A 22502-nucleotide genomic window follows, 5' to 3' on the forward strand; every position below is an offset into this window, starting at 1 on the left:
GAATCCCAGCTTTTCCTTTCTATTAGAGTTATCAGTGTGAGAGGAGCACATTAAAGGGAACCGTGGATAAGTACTGTTATTGGAGACTGTGTTAGCACAAACAAACAGCCCCCCCCGTGAACTCAGAACTGCTCCACAACATTTACAGCCCAAGCACATAGACTTATGGCAAGCTGGTAAAGGCTGTGTTCATCAAGCTGCAAGCCATTCAGATAGCACATCTTCATAAACACTTCTCAGATCCAGAAAGAGAGGCCTCTCGGTTTTCTGTGCATCCACCTTATTGCTCACATCACAGGGGCTTTGGGTCCTAATTTCTGATATCTATCAAAGAAGCTGACTCCTGTTTCTTGGCACTTGCAATGGGCCAGCCATGCACACTCCATCAGCTACTGCTTTGCAACAGAGGCTGTGCTGTCTCCAGGTGACACCTGGTAACTGCAGATCTTCATCCCTTGTGGAGCAGCTCAAGGTTGCGACCCCCTCCAGCAGGGATCAAAGCAATTACGTGGTGCTGCTAAATTATAAAAAGCTGTAAATATATGCTCTAGGTACAACCTGGCAGGATTCCCCAGAGAACATTACTTCCTCATCTTCCTTAAGCTTGTCCTTATCCAAGGCCCTACAGACAGATTAGCGGCTGAACAGAACAATGGAGGGCACTTCTTGCTGCCATTAACACATAATAAAACCTGTTTTATTAATGTTTTCACATAAGTAATTCAGCTAGACTGGAATCTGTCCACATAAATTCCCTGTGACTACACCACTTACACTCTGAAACTCCCATTTCTACAGAGCAAATCATTCATACCTTCTGCTATGTCCTGGAGCTGAATAGAGAGCGATAACTTTCTACAGGACGTAATTAAATTAAATTCATTCAATTCCAGAAGTTATCACAATTCAGAGGAAGCAAGTCATTGTCTGCTAAACTTTCCATGCTTGTAACAAAAAGCCTAATGCTCTGTAATTTCTATGATGACAAGCGTATGAAAATTGTGTAGGATTCTTCCACAGAAGCAGCATCCTGGATTGAGAGAAAATATCTCCTTATTATAAATCCATTCTCTGAAGCACTCTGTTCTCTAAAAATACAGTCTGAGAGTGAAGTCACGTTATATTAAATGCTCTAATATCCTATTTTACAGAGTTCTACAACCCCTTTGACCAGATGCCTCACATAGGGCACCCAGCAATTCAAGCACTCTTTACATCACCTTTTCACCAGTGAAGAATCACACACAGGTAGATCAGGGAAGGATTTGGTACTCCGTGGAAATAATTTTTATACAGCTGCCTGTTGCTACAGGTTAATAGAAATGAGAGGCTCCACCACGCATGGCCAAGAAGGGCTATAAGATTTGTGTTTTCAGAAGTGACCCACAAAAAGGCATGAGGATGATGAGCCCTACCCTGCAGCTGAGCCTCAGGAACACTGCTGCTGAGCACAGCCCACAGCCTTGGGAAATCTTTATGTTGATCAGGGGCTCTTGGACAAGAGAACTGAGACTCTGCTCTGGTCTACCTAGGTAGTATTTAACAGAACTAACATACGAGGAAAGCAACTTCCTTCCCCTAACACCTTCCAATGCTAACAGTAACCAGGTGAGAGAGTGTTCTGCTCACAAAGAAACAGAATGGCTTCTGGCTCACGGTGCTACCAGACAAAATATTCACAGGCAAGCCCACAGTCATATGCAGAAAGAAAAGCTGAACTCACCCAACAAGTAAAGGAGCTCTGTGGCAATGCAGCACTCCTTCTCAGGAAGCCCCAGCTCCAATAAATGCTCTCTCTTCCATGGCCGGCCCTTATATGAGCTCAGGGTGGCTTCCCCCTGGGTCTGCCCCTTCTGGCCAGCTGGGGATCACAGGTGCAGACACTTTGCCTGAGCCCCATGGGCCAGCCACAGCCCTTCACCAGGTGCTCCATCACCACTTCAAGCCCCGACCCAACAGCTCCCCTACAGAAGGGAACACAGGCAGTGAAATGAAGGTCATACATCTCGTGATTAGAAGGTCGTATCCATGCCTGGCAAACTGGTGAGAAAGTGGTCTTAAACCACCATAACACCAACTAAAGCCAGCTATCATTATTTACTACAACACGTGAGCAGATGTGTAACACATCCTCCTCTCAATGTAGGATTAATCCTCAGATTAGCATCACAAAGCTCTTTTAAGGAGAATTCAGGTATGTCATTCAGTCTTAATGCACGAGTTTGAAAATCTAACCCATGCGGCAGTGGGTTGCTCCATCACCTCTGTGTCAAACAAAACATTTCTATTTAAACACTGGGAGAAGCCATTCTGTCCAGTTAATCCTGATCTGTTGGAGAAGATACATTAAATCAATACTGGTCACTTTCTAGTAATGCCTTAGAGCAACAGCTTGACTCTGGCATGGAACACAACAGAAAGGGATTGTGATAAATGAAAGAATTCTGCAGAACCACTCCCAATTCAAAGCAGATACTGTGCACCAGAGCTCATGTGGAAGCAATTAATTCTAATCACTTATGAGACAATAAATTTAATTATGGGTTCTTTGAAAACTAAAAACCCAACAATTATTGTTAATAGTCTTTTCTTGATGTCAGATAGCGAACAGGATTTCTTGAGGCTGTTTTTCCTGCAGTTAATTAAAAAGAAAAAAATCATTTTTTAGTTAAGGATGCCTGGGCTCAGACTAATATATGTAACGGTGCTACTGCGCTACGTTTAGATCCCACAGGACAAAAAAACAATCTTTGAGCGCTTGTATAATTGGCATTTTTCTTTCTGCCAAGGCCTCAGATCTTTATTACGTGTTCGGAGGTACACTCATCTCAGAACAGCTCGATGTCTCCGGCTTCATTTCAGCTACCCTTATGCTAGTAAGGCCAAAAATTGCAAGCAGCGCTCATTTTGGAGCTGTATGAGAGCTCTGGCTGGGGAGTAACGGCGCTGATAGCCTGGGCTGTAGCACAGCCATGCAGCTCCTGCTCCGTGGTGACACAGCTGCGACCCACATTCATTCCTTCCCTGAACCTGACACCACTGCAAACAGTTTCAAACAGGAAATAAACTGAGCTTAACAGCATATCTCACACAGCCTGAACTGCACGAGGAGAGCGTGAGGATGGAGAAGGACCCAAACTCAGGCATTTTGAATTTTGATGCTCCACTCCTTCTCTCTACCAGACACCTGTCAGTGCCTGACTTCTCTGCACTTGCAGTAGCTTCCAACATTTCCAAAGGTAAACTACATACGATGCTATTGTACCTACCAGAAATTACTTCAGAGCATTTTCTAACAAATGTAAGCTAACGAATCTCAAATTTGCCCAGTAGCTTTCAAATCCATCCTTCTTCCCCTGTACTCCCTCCCTGCACCAAAGTGCTCCCCAGAGTCTGTATTTTCTGTCTTGCCTGATGTTCAGATGGTTAATTACTACACTTCATAGAATCATTAAGGTCGGAAGAGACCTCTAAAATCATCAAGTCCAACTATCAACCCCTCCCTACCATGCACACTGACCACATCTCTCAGCGCCACATCCCATGGTTCTGGAACACCTTCAGGGATGGTGATCCCTGGGCAGCTGTGCCACTGCACCACTGCTCTTCCTGAGAAGAACTTTTTCCTAATACCCAACCTGAACTTTTTCTAATACCCAACCAACACACTGTTGCTGAAGCACCAAGTGCTTGTTATCCACATAGCATCTCAGAAGGGGATACGAATGATACAGGACTCTGAGACCTTCACTTAAGGAGCTACTGCTTGGGCTAAGCTGCAAAACAGATAAACTCTGGTATTTGCATAGCTGCTCCAAGAGCGCTACAGAAGCTTTTAATGCTCATTTTAGGATGCCCTAAGAACTCAGATCTACTGGTGGTAAGAACACACTATGTATTTGCTTTCAGCTGGCCTCATCAACACATTCAAAATTTGACCAAAACTCAGGTTTGATCCTCAGCAACAGTCAGATTTTGATGACGCCATCTTGCTTTCCATCTCCACCGTTCTGTCTCCCATAACCCATGACAACAGACATTTCATCCCATGCCACGTGATGCTTTGTCAGAAAATAACCATGCTCCAAGAAGCTTCTGTCAGAAGGGGGTGGATTGTTAACGCCTCTCTCCCAGAGATGGCAAACAGCAGAGGGCCATTTTAAGCTATAATGAGATCTCATTACCTCAAGAGATCTTGGAGGACAAGAGCTAAGCAGTATTTAGTAAAGCTCAGGAAGTCAGAAAAAAAAGAACAAGATTGTCTAAAGCTGGAAGAGCAAATGTTCTTCCTGCAAAAGTGTCTGATTCACTATAATAAATAATGTGTGCATTTACACGAGAGGCTAAAAGCAGCAGTAAAATCAGCACATCCTGCTGGCTTTGCACTAGTGCTAGCAGCTCTGTACCAACTGACAGACACCACATCCATAGTGTTTAAGAAATATCATGCTTCAGGAGGAAACACTTGACCTTTAATAATAAGAAATGTTCCCTGGAAGAATGAATTGTGCTGGAACTACAAACTCCAAGCCCTCCTGGCAGAACCAGAGCATCCATCTAACATCACGGTACTCCCAAAGCATGAGTTCACTCCCTAGCAACTATTCCTCTTCTCCCTGAAGTATATCATCATAAAGCTCAAACATAATTTGCAACAAATGCTTTTGTCTCTGTTTCATCTTTACTAACTTCTCTGAATTAAGAGTTTATCTCAACCAGTACTATCACTCTGCAGAATTCAATATATTTTAATTATGAGGATGAGGGAGAGTTTAGCCTACCTAATTTATGACAAAATATCATGTTCTCTGTTTAATTAGGATAATTTAAAAGGTTCATATTTAAATGCTCTTCCACGGCAAGAGAGAAACAAATGTTACACTAACTAGATTATTCCCTATAAATCGAGTTATACATTGTTCCATACAAAGACACAGGAGGAACAGAACCAGAGGGTTTAGGTGGTTATTTGGCAGCAGATTTTCATGTCCTGCAGATGGCTACAGCAGAAGCACTCATGCTTCATATGACATAGCAGCACCTCCTGTCAGTGCAAAGATGACAGCACTAATTACGTCTGCTAAAAGCTTCCCAAGGTCAAGGCTGCTCTGATTACAACTTGGTGTTATAAATGCTTTAAACAACAGGAGCCAGAGATGCCAGAGATGCCCTCCCCTTTTACCACCTCCTCTTTATTGCCACGTGTGCCCAACATCCCATTAGTGGTTGTTGGCTTCTGACTGGGAGGCAGGCAGTAGGTGTGCATCAAGCTCCAATACTGCACACGCTGCACCTGGGGGGTTTGGTACTATCATCCAACTCCTTACCTGCTTTCATGAATCCCCTTATCATATAGAGGTGGTAAGCTCCCAGGCAGACTCCTAGATACCTCTGATACAAACAGAGAGAACCAATGCACAAATAGGCAGCACCCAGTCCAGAAAAACCCAACAACCTGCAAGCCAAACAAGACATATTGCTCTGCTCAATGCCAAGAGCTCCTTCAGATCACAAAGCCTTTCCTACTTGCCTACATTCTATGCCTTTCAGAAAGCTGATTTTGATTCTTTCAAGTGGAGTGCACAGTTCTCAAAGCTTTCCACTGCTTGCTTCACTGATATAAAGCATGTGTCTTCATTTCCAGTGTTTTCAGGCCCTCATCAGGAAAGCAGAAACTGATAGCACTGAGGTGCCTTCCCTCTCTTGCATTCTTTTCTGCTTTCCTTCACCGTGACTAACCATCCTTGCTTTGCTGCTAATCTCTTCTCCGGAGGGACTGCCCAAGCAATCTTCAGGTGATTTAAATGATGCTAATTTGAGAGGAGTAAATCCAGAGAGGTGACCAAGAGGATGACGACCCTGACCTCACTACTCAGCTGTACCTCCTGGGAAGTCACGCCTCCAGGCTTCCTAGCACTTGGCATCCTCAGAGAAATACAGCTCCAGGGAGCAACTTGGCAGGCTAGAGAGAAAAACACATTGCTATTACTAAAAATCACATTCCCTCATATTTCATCATGGTTCTTTGCCACCTTTTCTTGTGCGGAGCTCAGAAGTTGTGCCTCATACTGCCTCTAATACCTTCATGTGTCTCTTTATCAACTTACTTTAAGACAAAAAAAAAGAAAAGATTTGACAGCTCACAGATTAGCAAATGGCCTTTCCTTGCTCTGTAAAGCACCTTTTTCATCAGTCATTGTCACCCTTCACAAGATTAATAAGAAAAAGACACTTACAAAGCAGAACCTGTCAAAAGCAGAGATGAGCACGGTACAAAGGATACTAATTGTAACTTTTTTTCAATCTGTATCAATCTCAACAATTGTAGATATTTAAAAAAAAAAAATCCTATAGTGTTTGTACCTTTGTTTTGCAAAGAAGAAAAGGATATCAAGAAATAAATTCAACCACCATTTGGTTCTGGCACGAGGTAAGTTTGGGGATGACTTCTTGGCACCTCCTGAGAACGACAGGAGCTGTTGTTTCAACTCACATCAGGCAGAGCCAAACCAGAACAGTTTTCTTCAACAGGGAAAGCAGAGGAGACACCAAAGGAGATAAAGGAAAGGTCAGCTGGGGCAATGTATGTACAGCTGGGTTTGCCTAGGTGTGGAAGCACATGCATGACATTTGCTTTGGAAGAGTGGAGAGAAGAACTGGTGTTCAGCATCAGCAGCAAAATGTTAACACCACTGCATAACCAGAGTACTCAGTATACAGAATATATTCAGCCCTTGTGTGTTTCTCTTCTAAATTCAATCTAATTACGTGAAGATCTACAGACACCAAAAAAGTTGTGGTTTAAGTATCTGCAGCTGCTGCAACAAATAACAGGAACATATAGACAAATGACTACAGAGAGCAGTATCATCAATGCTTAAAAAACTAATGATGACACAAAACATTTTTTTAATAAAGTGAAGAAATCAAGAATGAGTGGCCGGGGCATTTATTTCCTTTTCAGCTCTTGAAAAAAGTAACAAAATCGAAGCAGAAGAACAAGAGAATACAGACACGTTTTAAGACGTCACTTTGTTCACTACTAGAGGTAAAAGCAGGAGGGGACGATGTGCGACTTCATCAATTATTAATGAAATTTTTGCCACTGGAAAAAGAAAGTGCAGGATGCATTTACAGAGCACTGGTTCATTAACCACCATTAGTCATTCATTTCACAACTGAATGGGCGAACGCTCGGTAGCTCTGGGCTCTTCTGGATTGGTGGTTTTTTGTTTTTGTTTTTTTCTTTAATAACATCTCCACTCTAAAAGTGCAAAGCTCTCCCTCTGCACTGCAGGCAGGACTGTGTTCACCACAACAGTTAGTTATGACGAGATGTCTGAGATCAGAGGACTTGGAATATCAACCAGGTCAGAAATAAATCCACACTTAACTCAAAATTTGGTCTTGGCATTCAGCATCGGTTGTTCAGGGATTCCTCTGACACCCAAAAGCATCACGGCTTCTGTCCTCTCCTTTGCACCTTTCAATAACAGCTCCCATCAGATTTGATATTCCTCCTGAAATGTTATCGCATTAGTTCAATTTTGAAGCTTTTCAGTTTCACACTGCAATATGGGGGGAATAAAAGACAAACATGTTGTCCCCAGCTGAAAAACATTCAGAGGTAGGCACAGAGACTGCTGTGTATGGATACAGGATACAGCGTTGTTAGTCATAGAGCTGTGGAACTCTTCTGCTACGTAATCAGTACGTGAAGACGTGCATTAAGTGACATAGCAGGTGCCTGCTCTGCAGGCAGGATTTGCAGGCATTGCTAGAGCTGAAAAAGCAAGAGAAAAAGCCAGAGTGAAAGTGAAGGGGTCACTTAATTGGGAGGCTTAACATACTGACACGCTTTCACCTTGTACTGAAAGGATTCAATCTTAATGTCCACAATCACAGCACAGAACACTGGACAGCAGTACGAAGAAGTCTTCAGGGAATTCCCCATTTTTGAAGCCAAACACAAAGCTGAGAGAGAACCCTTACAAAGCAGTGACAACTGCTTGAATTCAGATTTATTTTTTTTTTTAAACAAAACATTTTAAAAAGAGAACACGGAGTTTTCATTACCCATCAGATCTGCAGGCTGTATAAGAGGATGCTCAGCCAGGGTTTAACAAAAAAAAACCAGTTGGTGCCTCATGCCCCTCAGCTGTTGCAGGGAATCATTTGGAATTCATGATTTTTTGTCTTTAAAGAAATTCTATCATACCCATCACCCTCAGCAGTTCTGTACTACAAGAGTTGTCCATGGTGTCATTGGGAGATCATGCAGGAGGATGCCTGATCATTATATAAAGTTGTAAAATCCTCAACAGCCAGCAACAGAAAGAAGAAGCTACACATCTTTCTGTGGGAGTTCGGGGCCAAATCCAACAGTCCAACATGAGAATATCTGGGCAGATGGATCCAAAAACATCTAAGGAAGAACAGGTTAGTTATCAAAAGAGCTACTCCTATGGAGGAACATTGGTATCTCTCATCTGTCTGCTATGGTGGCATCTGGATCTATTAAGTAATATTTCTCCCTAAGTGGAAATGGAGATAAGATGGTAGAAAGGCTGGGGAAAACACTGCTTTCCAGTGAACGACCAAAAGCACTTGCTGGGAGTTAGTTTGCTTAAGTTGGAAAGACAAACAGTGCAGACACTATAAAATGCACACAAAGATGTCAGATGGATGATCTGAGATCTCCTCTTTTGCGGTGCCAGAAGCAGCTAAGACTGCAGGTTGGACATAGATCTTCTATGCAGCATCTCCTTTGTCAAAGTGTCTGTAGTGGAAGAGACTCTTGGAGTCCAATTTCCCAGAGTATTTGATAGCTTCAGCAAAAAGCTTTGTCACCTGTCAATACAAAGCAGATGAGGACTAAGCATTGCAAAACCTTCTGCAGAAGGCTGAGAGAGCAGGCTCCACACTTCCATGCTCACCCTCAAATTGTTGTGTATAGATCCAGTTCCCAAGCCCATCCAAATTGAAACCAATTTCAACCTGGCTTCAAATAGGTGTTGGCTCCAGTCCCCTGAAGCACACCTGTCCATCTGGATGGATGTACTCCTGCCAGACTTCCTTGGCAAGACAGTTCTATCCTGTGAAAACACTTCTTTCCCTCTACTTCCCAGGCCTTTAAGAGAACATCGAATTGTTCTTCTCGGAGAATCAAACTCTGCATTCAAAGTGGTTCACCTCAATTAAGCAGGTGTGGTAATAAATTTTTGATGGGGATTCCTTTTCTGGTTGTCATTGTGTTTCACAAGTAGGCAGAGGACATTCTTCAATTTCCCATTCTTGTAAATTATGTTTGGCATTATCCTGTCTACAAACATGGATCTTGGCACTCTCTCTCCTCTTTACTCACTCCAAAAGTGCAGAAGATTTTGCACAGCTGGACACCAGCTCTAGTCACTGAGTTCCACATCAGCATCCACTGAAATCCACAGGAATTTGGCTGCTGTGTTTAATGAGAACCAGCTGAGGCCCTTTTGTGACAGGTGAAGCCCCTTCAAAGCAAGTTGAAATACTACTGGCAGCAGGAGACCCAGTTTGCATTACCAAATACCCCATTCCCTTCACTATGTGAAAGGTGCTTTTCAGGAGCTCCAAACAATGACTTCCAACTGGGGACTACAAGGGACCTAAAGGCAGGTGTTCCACTTGGATGGTACTCTGGAACAGGACTGCCCCAGCGATCATTCAGAAAAGCACAGTTACATCCTGTTTTATGAACTATGTACTGGAAAAGATCCCCAATGAAAAACTCTTTCCATGCATAATTTAAAGATGTTGTGGGGAATTTCGAACAAGGAATTTTTTGAGTTGAAAATGATACAACAACAACCTCAACTGCAGTGCAGGACCCAAGATATTTTCATCTATATTTCACTCCAAGCAACGTTATTTCACATAGTAGCAAAAGGAAAATACATTCCAACATTCATAGATGCGAAAATCAAAATGCTGCGATTTTCTGTCACATTATTATTTTTCAGAAATAATGAGGGTCCAAACACACCAGAATCTGGTGCCTGAAAGCGGTTGAAAGCTCTGAAGGCTTCTATAATCAAGAGGAGAAAGAACAACATGGAAGTACCTGGAAATTAGTGAGTAGAGCAATCCCACTGTCAATAGCCATCCTCCGGATCACATAATTATCATGGACAAACTTGGTGTTGCTGTTAGGCAGGTTAATCACCAAATCTATTTTCCCATCCCTTATCAGCCTGAAGAAACAATGCACAAGACAGTATCACAGTGTATCTTGCTTAATGAAAATCTAAGCTGAATAGCACAGGCATGCAGGTAAACAACACTGAAAATGTTCACTTGTGTTTAGTCTTTGATGTTAAGTCTTACATCCCAAGAGGGCAGGGTTGAGGGGTTAAGGCATTAAGGCAGGACTGAGCAATCTGGGCTCTATTTCTGTTCTATCCAGTGATACAAAGCAATATTCAGCCTTCACACAGTTCAGCACAACTCTTAAAGGTGGATGGACTGCCATCCAGATCTTGCATACTCTTCCAAGACAATGTAATGCAGAGCAATACACCCACGACATATCAAATAGGGCTGTTCAAGAGATCATAGAATGGCTTGGGTTGGAAGGCACACCGAGGATGATCGAGCTCCTCCTGCTGTCACAATACCAGGCTGAATGAGATAAAACTTCTCAAGTCCCATTAAATCACTATCACTGATCCCAACTGGACCAGAAATTTGTCCCCTTGTATTCGTTATCCTGGATGTTAACACAATTTGGACAAGGTGATATTGCTCTTACCTCCTGACTGGAGGGAGGCTGGGACTCAGGCTTTCCTGTGATGGCCATGCCACAGGATTTGCAGGGATACCATTTGCATTGAGCCAGTCAGAGGTTGCTTCAGTGGCATAAAGCTGTTAAGGAAAAGGAAAGGTTACCATGTGCATCATAATACAGAAACTTTTCATTTAACTCATGTGGGTTTGACCCAACACAGTTGTCAGAACGGATTTTGAAGGGCATTTTTCATCACAAAGGCACTTCCCAATATAGACAGACACAAGTAGAACAGCATGACTTTCCCAAATTTCTGTTATCTCTTGCCTGCTGATTGATGACAGTCAGTGAATGACAGTAACACACCCAGAAGCAGGTAAGTGCCTTAGAAAATCCTAAGCCCCTCTGATTTTCAATAGAGCTTACATTCAGTCATTTAAGAATGCTTTTTTTTCCTTTTTTTTTTTTTCCTGTCTAGCACTAAGTTTTGAAAGGCAGTCCTGTAAATCCAGCACTTACACTAATACCACTGAGCAAAAGAGTATTCAAATACTTAACATTAAAAGCTCTCCCCAATCTTCTGTGGCCATGCTGTTAAGTTTCAGTAAGGACCTGGTTTCAAAATTATGCAAGAGCTTACAAAAGGGATGTCCATGCTACGTATTTCCCACACCAACAGCTTACAAGAATCACTGATCATGAAACACCTTCTTGACACAAAAGGCCTCCTCCTTCTGGCATCTTTGGTTTCTTGGAGAACTTAGATTTATAGTGTGACATCCTGACTGCTGGCTGATAGCAGAGCCAGGGTTGCTCTTGCCAAGACTTGTGAGTTAGTCCTGCTTGTTCGATTAAACAATCATGAACACTTTTAGTTGGGTGATACCTGTTGGCTCTACTGACTACTTGGACAAAAACCCCTGATGTACTTGGAAAAGTCTCCTTTTCTCTGTCCCCCAAATGAATCCCAAAGTTCATCAATACTACAGCAGGCTGAGTACATTTCCAATTTTAAAAACCCTAGCTTTAAATAACTGAAACTACTTACCTGGAAGCCTTCCCCATGCAGTAGTTCTGCTACACAGAGGAACTTGGAGCGGAAGGATTTCTGAAAAGGAAATTCATTACGTAAAGCATCAAAGGTAGGATTAGAGACAGGGCTTTGTTCACCAGCACAGAGCTCCTCCAGACTCTGCATATAGACAAAAACACCTTGCTGTGCACAGTGTGCACATACATGTGTATGAGTGTGTATGTACAATGCCATTCCAAGGAAACTGTCTGAATCCTAAAGCCCAAAGTCACTCCCAGTTGAGACATACAGACATACACCAAACTGATTTCTCCAGCAATTAAGAAACAGCCCTGCATATTAAATATTAGGATGACTGCCTTCCCAAGTACACCGACTAGACTCCCTTTTAATCCTAACCAAACTTACATTCCAACATTATTCAAACATTTGGCCTTCTATGCTGGCAAATGACGAACATGAACAGGCTTTGGGCAACCTGTAGTGGCTGTTTGCAGATTGATATGATCAGGAGCCTGTGCACATGCAAGTTCACTTCTAACTCCTGTGGCCACATAGAAAAAAAAAAACACTCAGGAGACTGGGACACCCTGTTCCCACAAGGAGCTGAATGCCCAAGTACTTAGGGTACCTGTGAAAGACTCGTGATACACACCCACATCTAACACAAGACACAAAGATAAGATGATCTCCTGTAAGCATCTGCATTTGAACAAACCACTTCTGAGTAACAAGTGGACAAAAATTGAGCCCAGCATAACTTTCTTCTGATTGTTGAAGGTCCAGCAATGAAAAGATCAGAAGAAGCACGTGCCCTTCTCACTGCTGAGGCAGGCTGAATCCTGCTTATAGCTCTAGCCGCTCTTGCCATTTTGCAAGTAAGATTATTGCAAGCTCCCTTCTCAAGCTACTGATGGCTTAACCTCCTATGGGCAAGTGTAATATTCTGAAGGGTGAACTAATTCCTATGAAGAAAAGAAGTCAACGGTGTGTGTTTGGTGGGGTTTTTTTTGTTTGTTTGTTTGCTTTCCCAAAAGAACCTCATTCTGAAGCCATTCTGCTCTTACACTAACGGGAAAATATAAATATACAATGTGACAGGGTTGGCAGCTTCCCAGCTGGAGAAAAACCGTTCTGCCTTCTGGTCAAGGGGGCTGACTTTCACAACAGCATTATAAACTTCTATCAAACATGTACTGAACACTTGTGACACATAAAACAGCCTCTCCATGAAAAGAAATTACAGCTGTCAGCTCGCATCCAAGCAGACTCAGATTTACAAGCTGACTGAAAGAACTTGTGTAAGAAACCATTAGTTACTAAAGGTGAAAAGTACAAGCAGATTTATTTAGTGGAAGATATTTACTGCAGGAGAATTGTATTCTCTTTCTGTTACAGCAAAAGTTCTATTTCTTATAATCTCTCTCATGTTTGCTGGTATGCCTTGCTATTTATAAAGGGCTACATCCCCAGTTCTTTCACTACCTCTCCACCAGATCTCACTGAGAGCAGGCACAAAATGAAACCAGCCCATCTCCTGGACTCATCTTGAATTCTGTATTCAAATGCACTGTGGAGCCTGCAAAACTTTCCACATACAGGGAATCAAGGGAGAAGGTTACCTTGAAACAACAGACAGAGAGCTGGGATTTAAAAATAAAATACTCCATTAGTGTTTTCCGCATCTCGTGGTCACCAGCACAGATGCAAGACAGATGCACACCCTCCCAGAGATATCACTGAATAGCCCAATCAGGAAAGAAAATAAAAAGAGATTTTCAACTCCTCTTGCATAAAATATAAATTATTTAATGGCAGAGTCAGGGTTTCAGCATCATGGATTTCTCCAAATGGTGAAAAGAATAGAGGACAGATGATCACCTTGCATAAACTGGCAGAGACTCCTTTTTCTAACAAGACAGCCATGATCCCTTTAACCTGGGAGGACAATAAACCTTTAAGATGCTGGGGAACCTTGACCTTGGCTGTGTCAGCAGTGCTCACAAGCATGGGACAACCAGAGGGCTTCTGGTCCACGCTGGCTGTCCAACCCCCCTTGTGCTGTCCAGCAGGCAGGAAGCAGAGCAAGCCTGATCAACTTTGAGGAGGATGACACTACCAGCAACATTTTGGAGTGGCTGCTGGCATAGGATTACCACAGGAGCTGCAAAAGGAGCATACCACCGAGGAAGGCTCTTGGAAAGGTTGGGTTCATACTGGGGCCTGCTTGGCTTGTGGATTGCAGCACAGCCACTGGACCCAACTCACAAACTGATCAGAGTTGAACATTTCAGCCTCTTCCAACCTCAAACTGGAATTAATCACAATTAATATCGATGACAAAAAGGTGCATCATGCTGTAAAACCTCAACGCGTTAAACCTCCTCCAGAAAGGGAAATTTTCAGTTGACCATTCACTGCAGAGAAAATACAGCAACTGCAACATGAAAGTAGGGCCTCCACCTCATCAACCCACAGAGAAATTCAGTTTTTAATATTGCACAGTCGTGGAGAGAGGTGCTCATCTTTCTGAGCCTTCATTTCCCATCGGAGGGCACACTGCCTCCTTCACCAATGGGAGCTATGAGACCTCGAGATGGAGAGTTTTGAAGGATTAGTGGTCATCACCCAACGCATGCAAGTGGTATGTGGAGGAAGGTCCCCTTTTCTCCAGCCTTACTCATGGAAGCCACTCAGAGCTCACACGTCGAGGCTAGGTCAGGATTCCAACCTTCTCAGAAGGTGTTGCTTCTTTCTGCCTGCAGAGCTGGCAGATTTGGAAACAAACCACGGAAAAGCAAGTAGGTAACAAACCGCAGAGTGGTAAGGGTGCAGCAGCAGTCAGCATTAACTTCACTCTTCTTGATTTGGAGTTTAATTATGTGAGAAACGTGCCAAGAAGAGAGACCTTTGAGCAATTGGTATCAGATTCTTTCACAAAAAAAGGAACTGTAATCCACTTATTAAAAAGGACAAAATCTTGTTACTTCTAGAAGTGTTGGGTTTTTGAGCTTCTGGGGTTGCTTTCCCTTCTTTTTCTTTTTCTTCTTAAACCTTTGTACCAAGAACATTGGGCTCTGTTTAACAGATACTGACACACAAGTTACATAAATGCTTTCTACAGCAAAAATTACTCTCTACTGCCAGTTTTCTTTCAGCTCCTCCAGGAAAAAAATTTTGGACTGTTCCTAAGTTTGGATACTGGACTCTTCTTGTTTATGTTCTCCTGTTCTTTTTCTTAGTACTGCAGTGATTAGATACAACTGCCCAGATTCTCCTACAGAAGTTTTAAACTAGGCAGCAAGCAATGATCTTCCTGCTAATTTGACGTAACTTGGAAGAAGTTTCAATCCATGCATACGTTTGTGTGTAAACATGCATATTTAAAAAAAAAAGCAACAACAAACAACTGAAGTTGTGATCTGTGATAGAGAAGTTCTATTCCTTCCTGGAATCTTTTCACACAATTCCTTACATCCCCTGCTGGCTCAGAGAGCCCAACATACCTTTCACACCTGCACTCAAGTATACTCCCATTGTGACTCCAGTGTGGAAAGGCATGTGATACTGCTGTACCTGGCATAGGTCTATGGCTTGAAAGTGTTACAGCCACAAAATGCCCTAACGGCAGCACGCTTCTCACGTGCGTGGGTGACACTACAGCTCTGCCTGGAATTAAATCTTGTCCAGCTTAGTGGTGTGAAAAATGTCTCACTGTCTTGCATGGAGGAAGGAATTGGTTTCAGTGAATTGACCACATCTGTCATTTACAGGCATTAATCTCTACAGCAAGGTGGTTTCTAACTCTCTTATTCCAGCCCTAAGCTTGTAACAATCCCTCAGCAAATTTCTGCAGCTCCCTGTAAAATAACCAGGATCCAGAGGTAAAAGCACTATACCAGCTCCAACAAGGACCTCTCCATTGTGTTTGTAACTTTCTATTTCATAGTTCTTACAGCTGGATTGCAAAGAAATATATTTAAGCCATAAAGATGTGAATGAAAAAAGGCAACGATTACTGACTTCCTCCGTGTCAGTCTTTCTTCAGCTTGGATTTTTAGGACTTACCTGGATTCCAATCAAAATTCCTTGCTTAGGAAATGTAAATCCAGTGGCAAGCATAGCTTTCTGGAAGGCAGAGTATACATCTTCCCCAAAGCACGCAACCTAGGAATAGGCACAAAGAAGGCAGCATGAGGGGACAAGACAAAAACAACCCAAGAACGCCGTTTTAAAAGTAAACAGGAATAAAATATTTAAATATGCTCTTTTGACTTCTTCATGCAGAATCAGACTGCTTTTGCATGGAGTCTGCAGTCACAGGAAAAAAAAATAAATCAGAAAATCACTGCAGGCAAATCTCACAATTTTAATGAAGCAATAACGAAGGAATAGGCAATGCTTTAGTTTCAAACAGCACACCAAGGAATAACAGCAATTGATTTTGCTGAGTTATGTGAATGTTGCACACAGCTTCTGCTGTAATGTGTGTAAGTGCACTGCGAAACGTTTAACATTATGTAATGCTTAAATAACTGTGAGTGTTCTGCATGCAGGTCTGCTTGTGTGTGTGGACACAGCAAACTGTGCTGACTGCACCTGTGCTGTCACATGCTTCTGCTGATGAAAAACCACATGTTTTTCCATTAGTTACACAGATGCATGGAATTCTAGCAAAATGTACTTAAGAAAGCAAGAAAATAATCGTGCCGATTCATAAGAACTTATTTCATACAAATCAGATCTTGATATTAAAAATCATGTAGCAGCTCTACATCACTCAGAGCTGCTTGTGCATCTCAGCTGCCCACAGACTGTCAGATGGCAATGACATTCTTCAAGAACCAAACTGAGTTCCTTATCCAAATTTGGAATTCTGATGATAAAAAGGAACGTAGGAGCTTTTGTGAAAGTTTGCAAAGAAACAACTGGGCAGCCCTTGCTTTTTCTGGCTGACTCCACACCAGACTTGCTGAAAAACTGTCAGAAGCAGCAACTGTCATAGATTTTTATCTTTGAAATAACAAATCTACACACTTATACAGATGGGATACAAGGGCTGATTGAGGATTGCTCTCCCATCTTCCTCTCCTGGTCCTTCCCAGAGACTGAGCACGTTCATGGTCTGACCATTTCCATGGTGAGCAGAAAGCAATATTTCATGGAAGAAGAACAAACCATGATTTGCCAGAATTTCTAAAGTGGAAAATAATAATAATAATAAACAAACAAACAAAAAACCCTGCAGAAACAAAAATCCCACTGGGGACTGGAGAAATAAATCATGACAACTCGTTGCTCAGCTTTTCTTCAAGAACTCATCCTCAAGCCTTCGGTCTGCTCAGCAGTGTAGTTTTTCTGAGAAGAGATGCACATCCCTGTCTTTTTAGGTGATGGATAGTCCTACCCTGTAGGCTTGGCCAGGAACTTCCACCCTGCCAGGGGAAGCTTCCCACTGCAGTGTGATTGAATCACCCCCAGTACCTGAAGGAACCTTCAGCACCATGCCTGCTAGTATTGTGGGAACAGACTCCCAGTAAGTGCAGCTCTGTCAGATGTGACAAATTCAAGCCCAAATCAAGCCCTGTATGTTGAAAATGTCTTTGAGGAATAATTGAGCATTTTACCCAAGGAGAGTTATAATCCTTACTTCACTCATAAGAAAGACCTTCATAACTGTCACATTTTATGGCATTTGTGAATATGGATCTTTCCAACTCATAAAAGTTAATAGTCCCTCCCTTATGACCAAGGTAATCTCTGACTCCATATAAAGCTCAGAAAGATAATTCTTGCCCTTAGGTACACTTTTTATTCCTTTGTTTTTTTGGAGGGCGCATAGCAGAAATGTTCTCTGTGTAGTCAGTTTTGTTCCAAAAATAAGGAAGTTACTGGGCTTTTTTCTGTGCATTAACCTATACTGGCAGGAAATCTTCTCCAATACTGATTTTCCATGCATTAAAAAGAGTGAAATAAAGTAATCCTGTAGAGATGTAAGAGAGCTAAGGTTGTTTTACCCACGTATTTGGGTCTTATGATTTTTCTTACTAAAATGATAGGTCTTCTCTAAAGAAAAAAGTACAAGAAGATATAGAAGAGCTCATATCAAATGAGGCAGTGGAAGCTCCGCCACATGCCTAGCTGTGATGGAGCAGAGTCAAGCCTAATGTAATTTCCTCACAATTTAATCACTTCCCAAGTTGCCATTCCAGACTGGAATAAGTCTCTAGCTGCCGTATCTCTTCTAGAAGTAGCAGAGCAAGTAAGTTTAAAGATAGCTTGGATTTATATACAGAAGCTATTGACAGATCAGCAAGAACTCCAACAAGCCTCTTTGTTCTGCACGTGCAGTACTTCTACAAACAATGTCTAGAGAAGCATAGCCATTGAAGGGAAGGGCTCCCATCAGCACCAAGCCTGCTCACGAAGAGGAACGGCTTTGTTCCTTTACAGCATGCCATGCTTTCTCAGATACACTCCAGAAGTGCTCACAGCCCTGCTGTGTGCAAAGCAGCTCCTTCTCTCCCTCGTCCTGCTGACAGCCAATACTGCAGTCATCGCGTTTCTCGCCGTTTTGCACCTTGGGACATGCTTTGATGGTTACCAGGCAACAACAGACATATCGCCACATGTATTTGTTGCCTGTAAGCAACCAGCACGTTCCAAGACCTGGAATCCTACGATTGCTATCCTGGTGTGCACCAGTCGGGGCTTTTGCAGGCTGTATGTGCTCATCTGGCAGGAAGCTGGTGATTCATAAAATGGACTGACGCATCCAGAACCTCCCAGAACCCGACAGCTCATGGACTAACTCATTTCAGGCTGTCACACCAAGCAGGTCCAACGCAGAGCCCACATGCAGGTAAAGAGGGACCTCCAGTGGCTGAATCAATCAGGTGTTCCAGGACCATGTGTTCTCACAGATAAGAAAGATGTTTTCAATTGTCAAGGATACAGATGCCATCACGACACAGACAGATTACTTCCACAGATTCATGGTTAAAGGTGATTTGCTTAGGTAATAATTAAAAAAAAAAAAGAAAACACAAAAGATACCTCCCCAGTAGAGGCCATTTCACATCGGAGAACAGGATCGGCATCTCTCAACCGAGACCAGGAAAACATTGGGGCCTTGTGAGATAAAGAGGGTGGGGTGAAAAGGAGAATGAATATTTAATACATTACTGCAAAACTCCAGTTACACTTAAAGCTACAGGAAGAGATAGACATGAATTAATCCACAGGAAGCACTGGTCAAGGCTGATAAGCAAAGAAATATTTGGCAAACAGGCATCCCCAGCATCCTGATGATGGACTGGAACAAATAAGCACATATTTCACCACTAAATCATCCTCTTAGCTCTTGCTATCTTGTTCATATCTTGACAGCAGATTTCTAATCTGTGGTAGCCTCTATCATTTTTAAGACTTTTTAAAACAGAAAGTCTGCAAAGCGTTTAATTCATGAAACAAGGAGAGATGCTATCTAAAGCCAGCCAGTTTTCTGAGCAAACATTTCAGCAGCAGAAATTCCTCATTCGCAAGATGAAACCATTGCACAGGAGCACAGCCCCAGTGGCACAAAACAGTGAAACTTGGCAAACCATTTTCAGATCCTTTTTCCCCTTCTCCCTCAAAAATACACACCACTAATTTTTGTTTAACCTTTACTTGGGTGAATTAAAACTGCTGATTATCTTCATTACTATTCTGGGGAGTTAGGACATAGTAGTATCATTAGCCTCTAAGTTCTCTTGTTTAACTTCATTAAAAAAAAAAGAATAAAACAAAACAAAATAAATCTCTGGTAAAGAGCCCATGACCACATATAGCAAACATTCCAAAATAGCTGCCTACTAATTAATGAATTCTTAGAGGATATTTTAATTATCTTTAAACCACTACAGGCATTTACATAAAGACAGCACCATTGCTGCTTAGAGAAGATTCTGGTTTAGAATCCAAAGATGTAATTCTATGCTTGGAGGTCCTAGAGATAATACTGCAGGCAAGATGGATGCTGTTTCATGGCACCTAACAATGACCAACTAAAATGTGACAGCAGAATTTCTCTGCGAGAGGTTTCTCAGTGGATGCCATCTGTCTTGGTGACTTTTGGATCAGTTTTGCTTCCTCTGTAGGAGAAAATTTTTTACAGTAGCCAACACTCCAGTCTCACGCTGAGATCTGACAGTCAAGGTGGGTTATTTTTAATGCATGTCTTGGAAGGTAACAATAAGAAAAGTCTTCCAACCAGCCCCCTAACTTTTGTCTGCCATCAACGTGAAAATCAATCTGAAGGAACAGACTCTGTCTGGTACTGCAGATAAATCTTGTGTAAAAACTTAGCCAGTCATGCTATACTCATGATTTAATCTTGGTCAGGATGAACATGTTTCACTCTGAAAAGAAAGGAGGCAAGGCAATATTTTAGTCACTAAAACTGAATTGATGGGACTCCAAATTCACAAAGGAGAAACTACGTTGAGAAAGAAAACAATTTCATATTCTCTTTCCAGAGTACTTCAGAACTGCTGGAGAAACAAAATCCCATTTCCATGCAAATATTTCTACTAATAAAACCATAAGAGGACAGAAAATACGGTGCTCAAATAATGAGAACCAGGTTTAACAGGAATGCTTTTCCAAGTTCAGCATTTCCAAATGCCTTAGCAGGGTTTTGCAGTTGACAAATCCGTGCAGAACACAAGCAGCACAAAAGGCTTTGTAGCAAAATTTTCAAGAAAATAGCTGGGTTTTCCACTCTGTAGCCCACATTCCCAGGAGAGATCAAACTCTGGACTGTTTAGCTAACAACAAACAACAACACAAACCCTGAGTTTAAATAACAGAAGTTTATACAAATAAACGACACTCAAAAATAATAGCAAAAACCCTTTAGACTAGACTTTCAGAAAAACATTCATCTGTGGTATCAAAAGAAAGCGTCAGGTTGCTTCCAGACTGAAGACTTTGTCAGCAGAAAGATGTTAGCTATTTTCTATTCTTTCAGTTCTCACTTAATATGGAAGCTATTAAAGCTTGAAAGTTCCTGTACAAGCAATTCTCATTATCAGTCATATCCTTGCACTGCTGCTCTAGATTTTTATGATTAAGACCTTCAATTTTTTTTTTCTTCTACCAAGTATTCAAAACATTTAGAGCTCATTTTGGTATCTTGAGTGCTGTATAAATCTAGTGATTCTGAAAAAGAACATCTTGACCCCACTGAAATCAACGAATCCAAGACTTTAACCCTCCTTTAACTGGTTTAACTTTACACATAAAAGAGGTTCCATGCATTCAAGATGGCCCATGTCCCAGTCCATGAAGATAAAATTCAGGGACACTCAAAACACAAATTTGTGCATGTCCACACATAAATCAGATAGCATTACAAAAAGGCTCAAACTTCAGTATTCAGTTCTTCAAGTGCATATCCCTCACAGTTTGGAATCGTAATTCAAAACAGGTTAAATACAAGGAAAAAAGAGAGATGGATATTGTTTAGCACTGGATAATTTTCCTTTGATGTCTCTAAAATTCCCAACACACATTACCATAAAATAAACTGGAAAGGGTCTATTTGGCCAATACGTAAATTGTTCTCCGGGCATCAATGTACTCATTGATGTCTATTAACATGCTAAGTGCTGGCTCTGTTGTGTCCTTTTTGAAACCATACCTTTATCCCAATGTATTTGGATGGAATAATGGGATGCTCCAGTGTTGGGAGGGATGATTCATTAACCTCTTTTCCAATCATCACTTTTGTGGCCACATCAATGAAGTCCACACCCAGAGTCTTGGATACAAAAGGGAAGGAGCGTGAGGCCCGCAAGTTGCACTCTATTACCTGATGGGATTATGAAGGAGAAATACCACAGTCAGGTGCTGTGCCACAAGGAAATAGATTAATTCATGTCTCTGGAAATCAGTCCTTACTCCTCTTGACAGAGATGGTCTTCAGATTGCCAATTCAGAGTCACAGAAACTGTGTTCAATGATACAAAGAGCAATGAGGGATGGGAAGTGGGCAATTAGAGATACCAAGATTCCAATGTTCTGCAGCTGAGTTTGAGCTCCATTGTCCATAGATCACTCTGGAAATGGTTTTATACTGTACCCTAAATTAATGCACAAGCAGCAGAAGAATTTCTGCAGAAGCATTAAGTACAAGCTTTAGAAGTCCTCATTGTTCTTTTTTCATGGTAATGGCACTTCCTGAATGCCCAGCTAGACTTTCCTTGTCTTCATTTGGAAGGCATTCAGTGACCCAGGCAAGAAACAGGAGTTCTGCATCTTCCTGAGAAGCAGGGCACAAAATGCATTAGCAAGAAACCAAGTGTTTTAAATGAGAACGAAGGGGCAGCAAGGCAGGGCAAGAATAGGTAAGTTAAGACAGAAGGAAAAAGGTTTAATCCAGAAAAAAGGCCGAAGGAAAGCAAGGAAGGAAGACTGTCCTATTCATCTGTACAGTTTCTGAATAAATGTGTGAAATAAAAGAAAGGTGAGAAACAGTTAAGTATGTTTTCTTCAACGAACAGCCCAAACAGCATCATGTACCAATAACATCTCTTCCATACCGTGTCATGATTTCCACCCATTCACTGCTTCCTCAGTCATACTCTGCTCTCGTTCCTCTGATCTTCCTCCACTAGCAACAGGGAGCCAAGTGTCATCCCTAAAGGCTCAGACATCTGCCATACT

General features: G+C 42.0%; 1 protein-coding gene across 3 annotated transcripts in view; it reads right to left on the reverse strand.

Moving 5' to 3' along the window:
• Positions 1-6995: 6995 nt before the first annotated feature.
• CPS1 (carbamoyl-phosphate synthase 1) overlaps positions 6996-22502 on the reverse strand; it is a 101062-nt gene continuing 85555 nt past the window's right edge. For all 3 annotated transcript variants that reach the window (XM_042822270.1, XM_042822267.1, XM_042822268.1), the window contains 7 exons: positions 21478-21648; positions 18849-18923; positions 15861-15959; positions 11808-11867; positions 10784-10896; positions 10097-10226; positions 6996-8850 (listed from right to left, as the gene is read on the reverse strand). In XM_042822270.1, the coding sequence (XP_042678204.1) occupies positions 8752-8850; positions 10097-10226; positions 10784-10896; positions 11808-11867; positions 15861-15959; positions 18849-18923; positions 21478-21648 (747 nt within the window). In that variant the 3' untranslated portion in view covers positions 6996-8751. The remainder of the gene's footprint in view (positions 8851-10096; positions 10227-10783; positions 10897-11807; positions 11868-15860; positions 15960-18848; positions 18924-21477; positions 21649-22502) is intronic.

The sequence above is a fragment of the Centrocercus urophasianus genome, unplaced genomic scaffold (assembly GCF_019232065.1).
Source record: "Centrocercus urophasianus isolate 14NV4802_14NV808 unplaced genomic scaffold, USGS_Curo_1.0 seq_20, whole genome shotgun sequence".
Taxonomy (NCBI): Eukaryota; Metazoa; Chordata; class Aves; order Galliformes; family Phasianidae; genus Centrocercus; species Centrocercus urophasianus.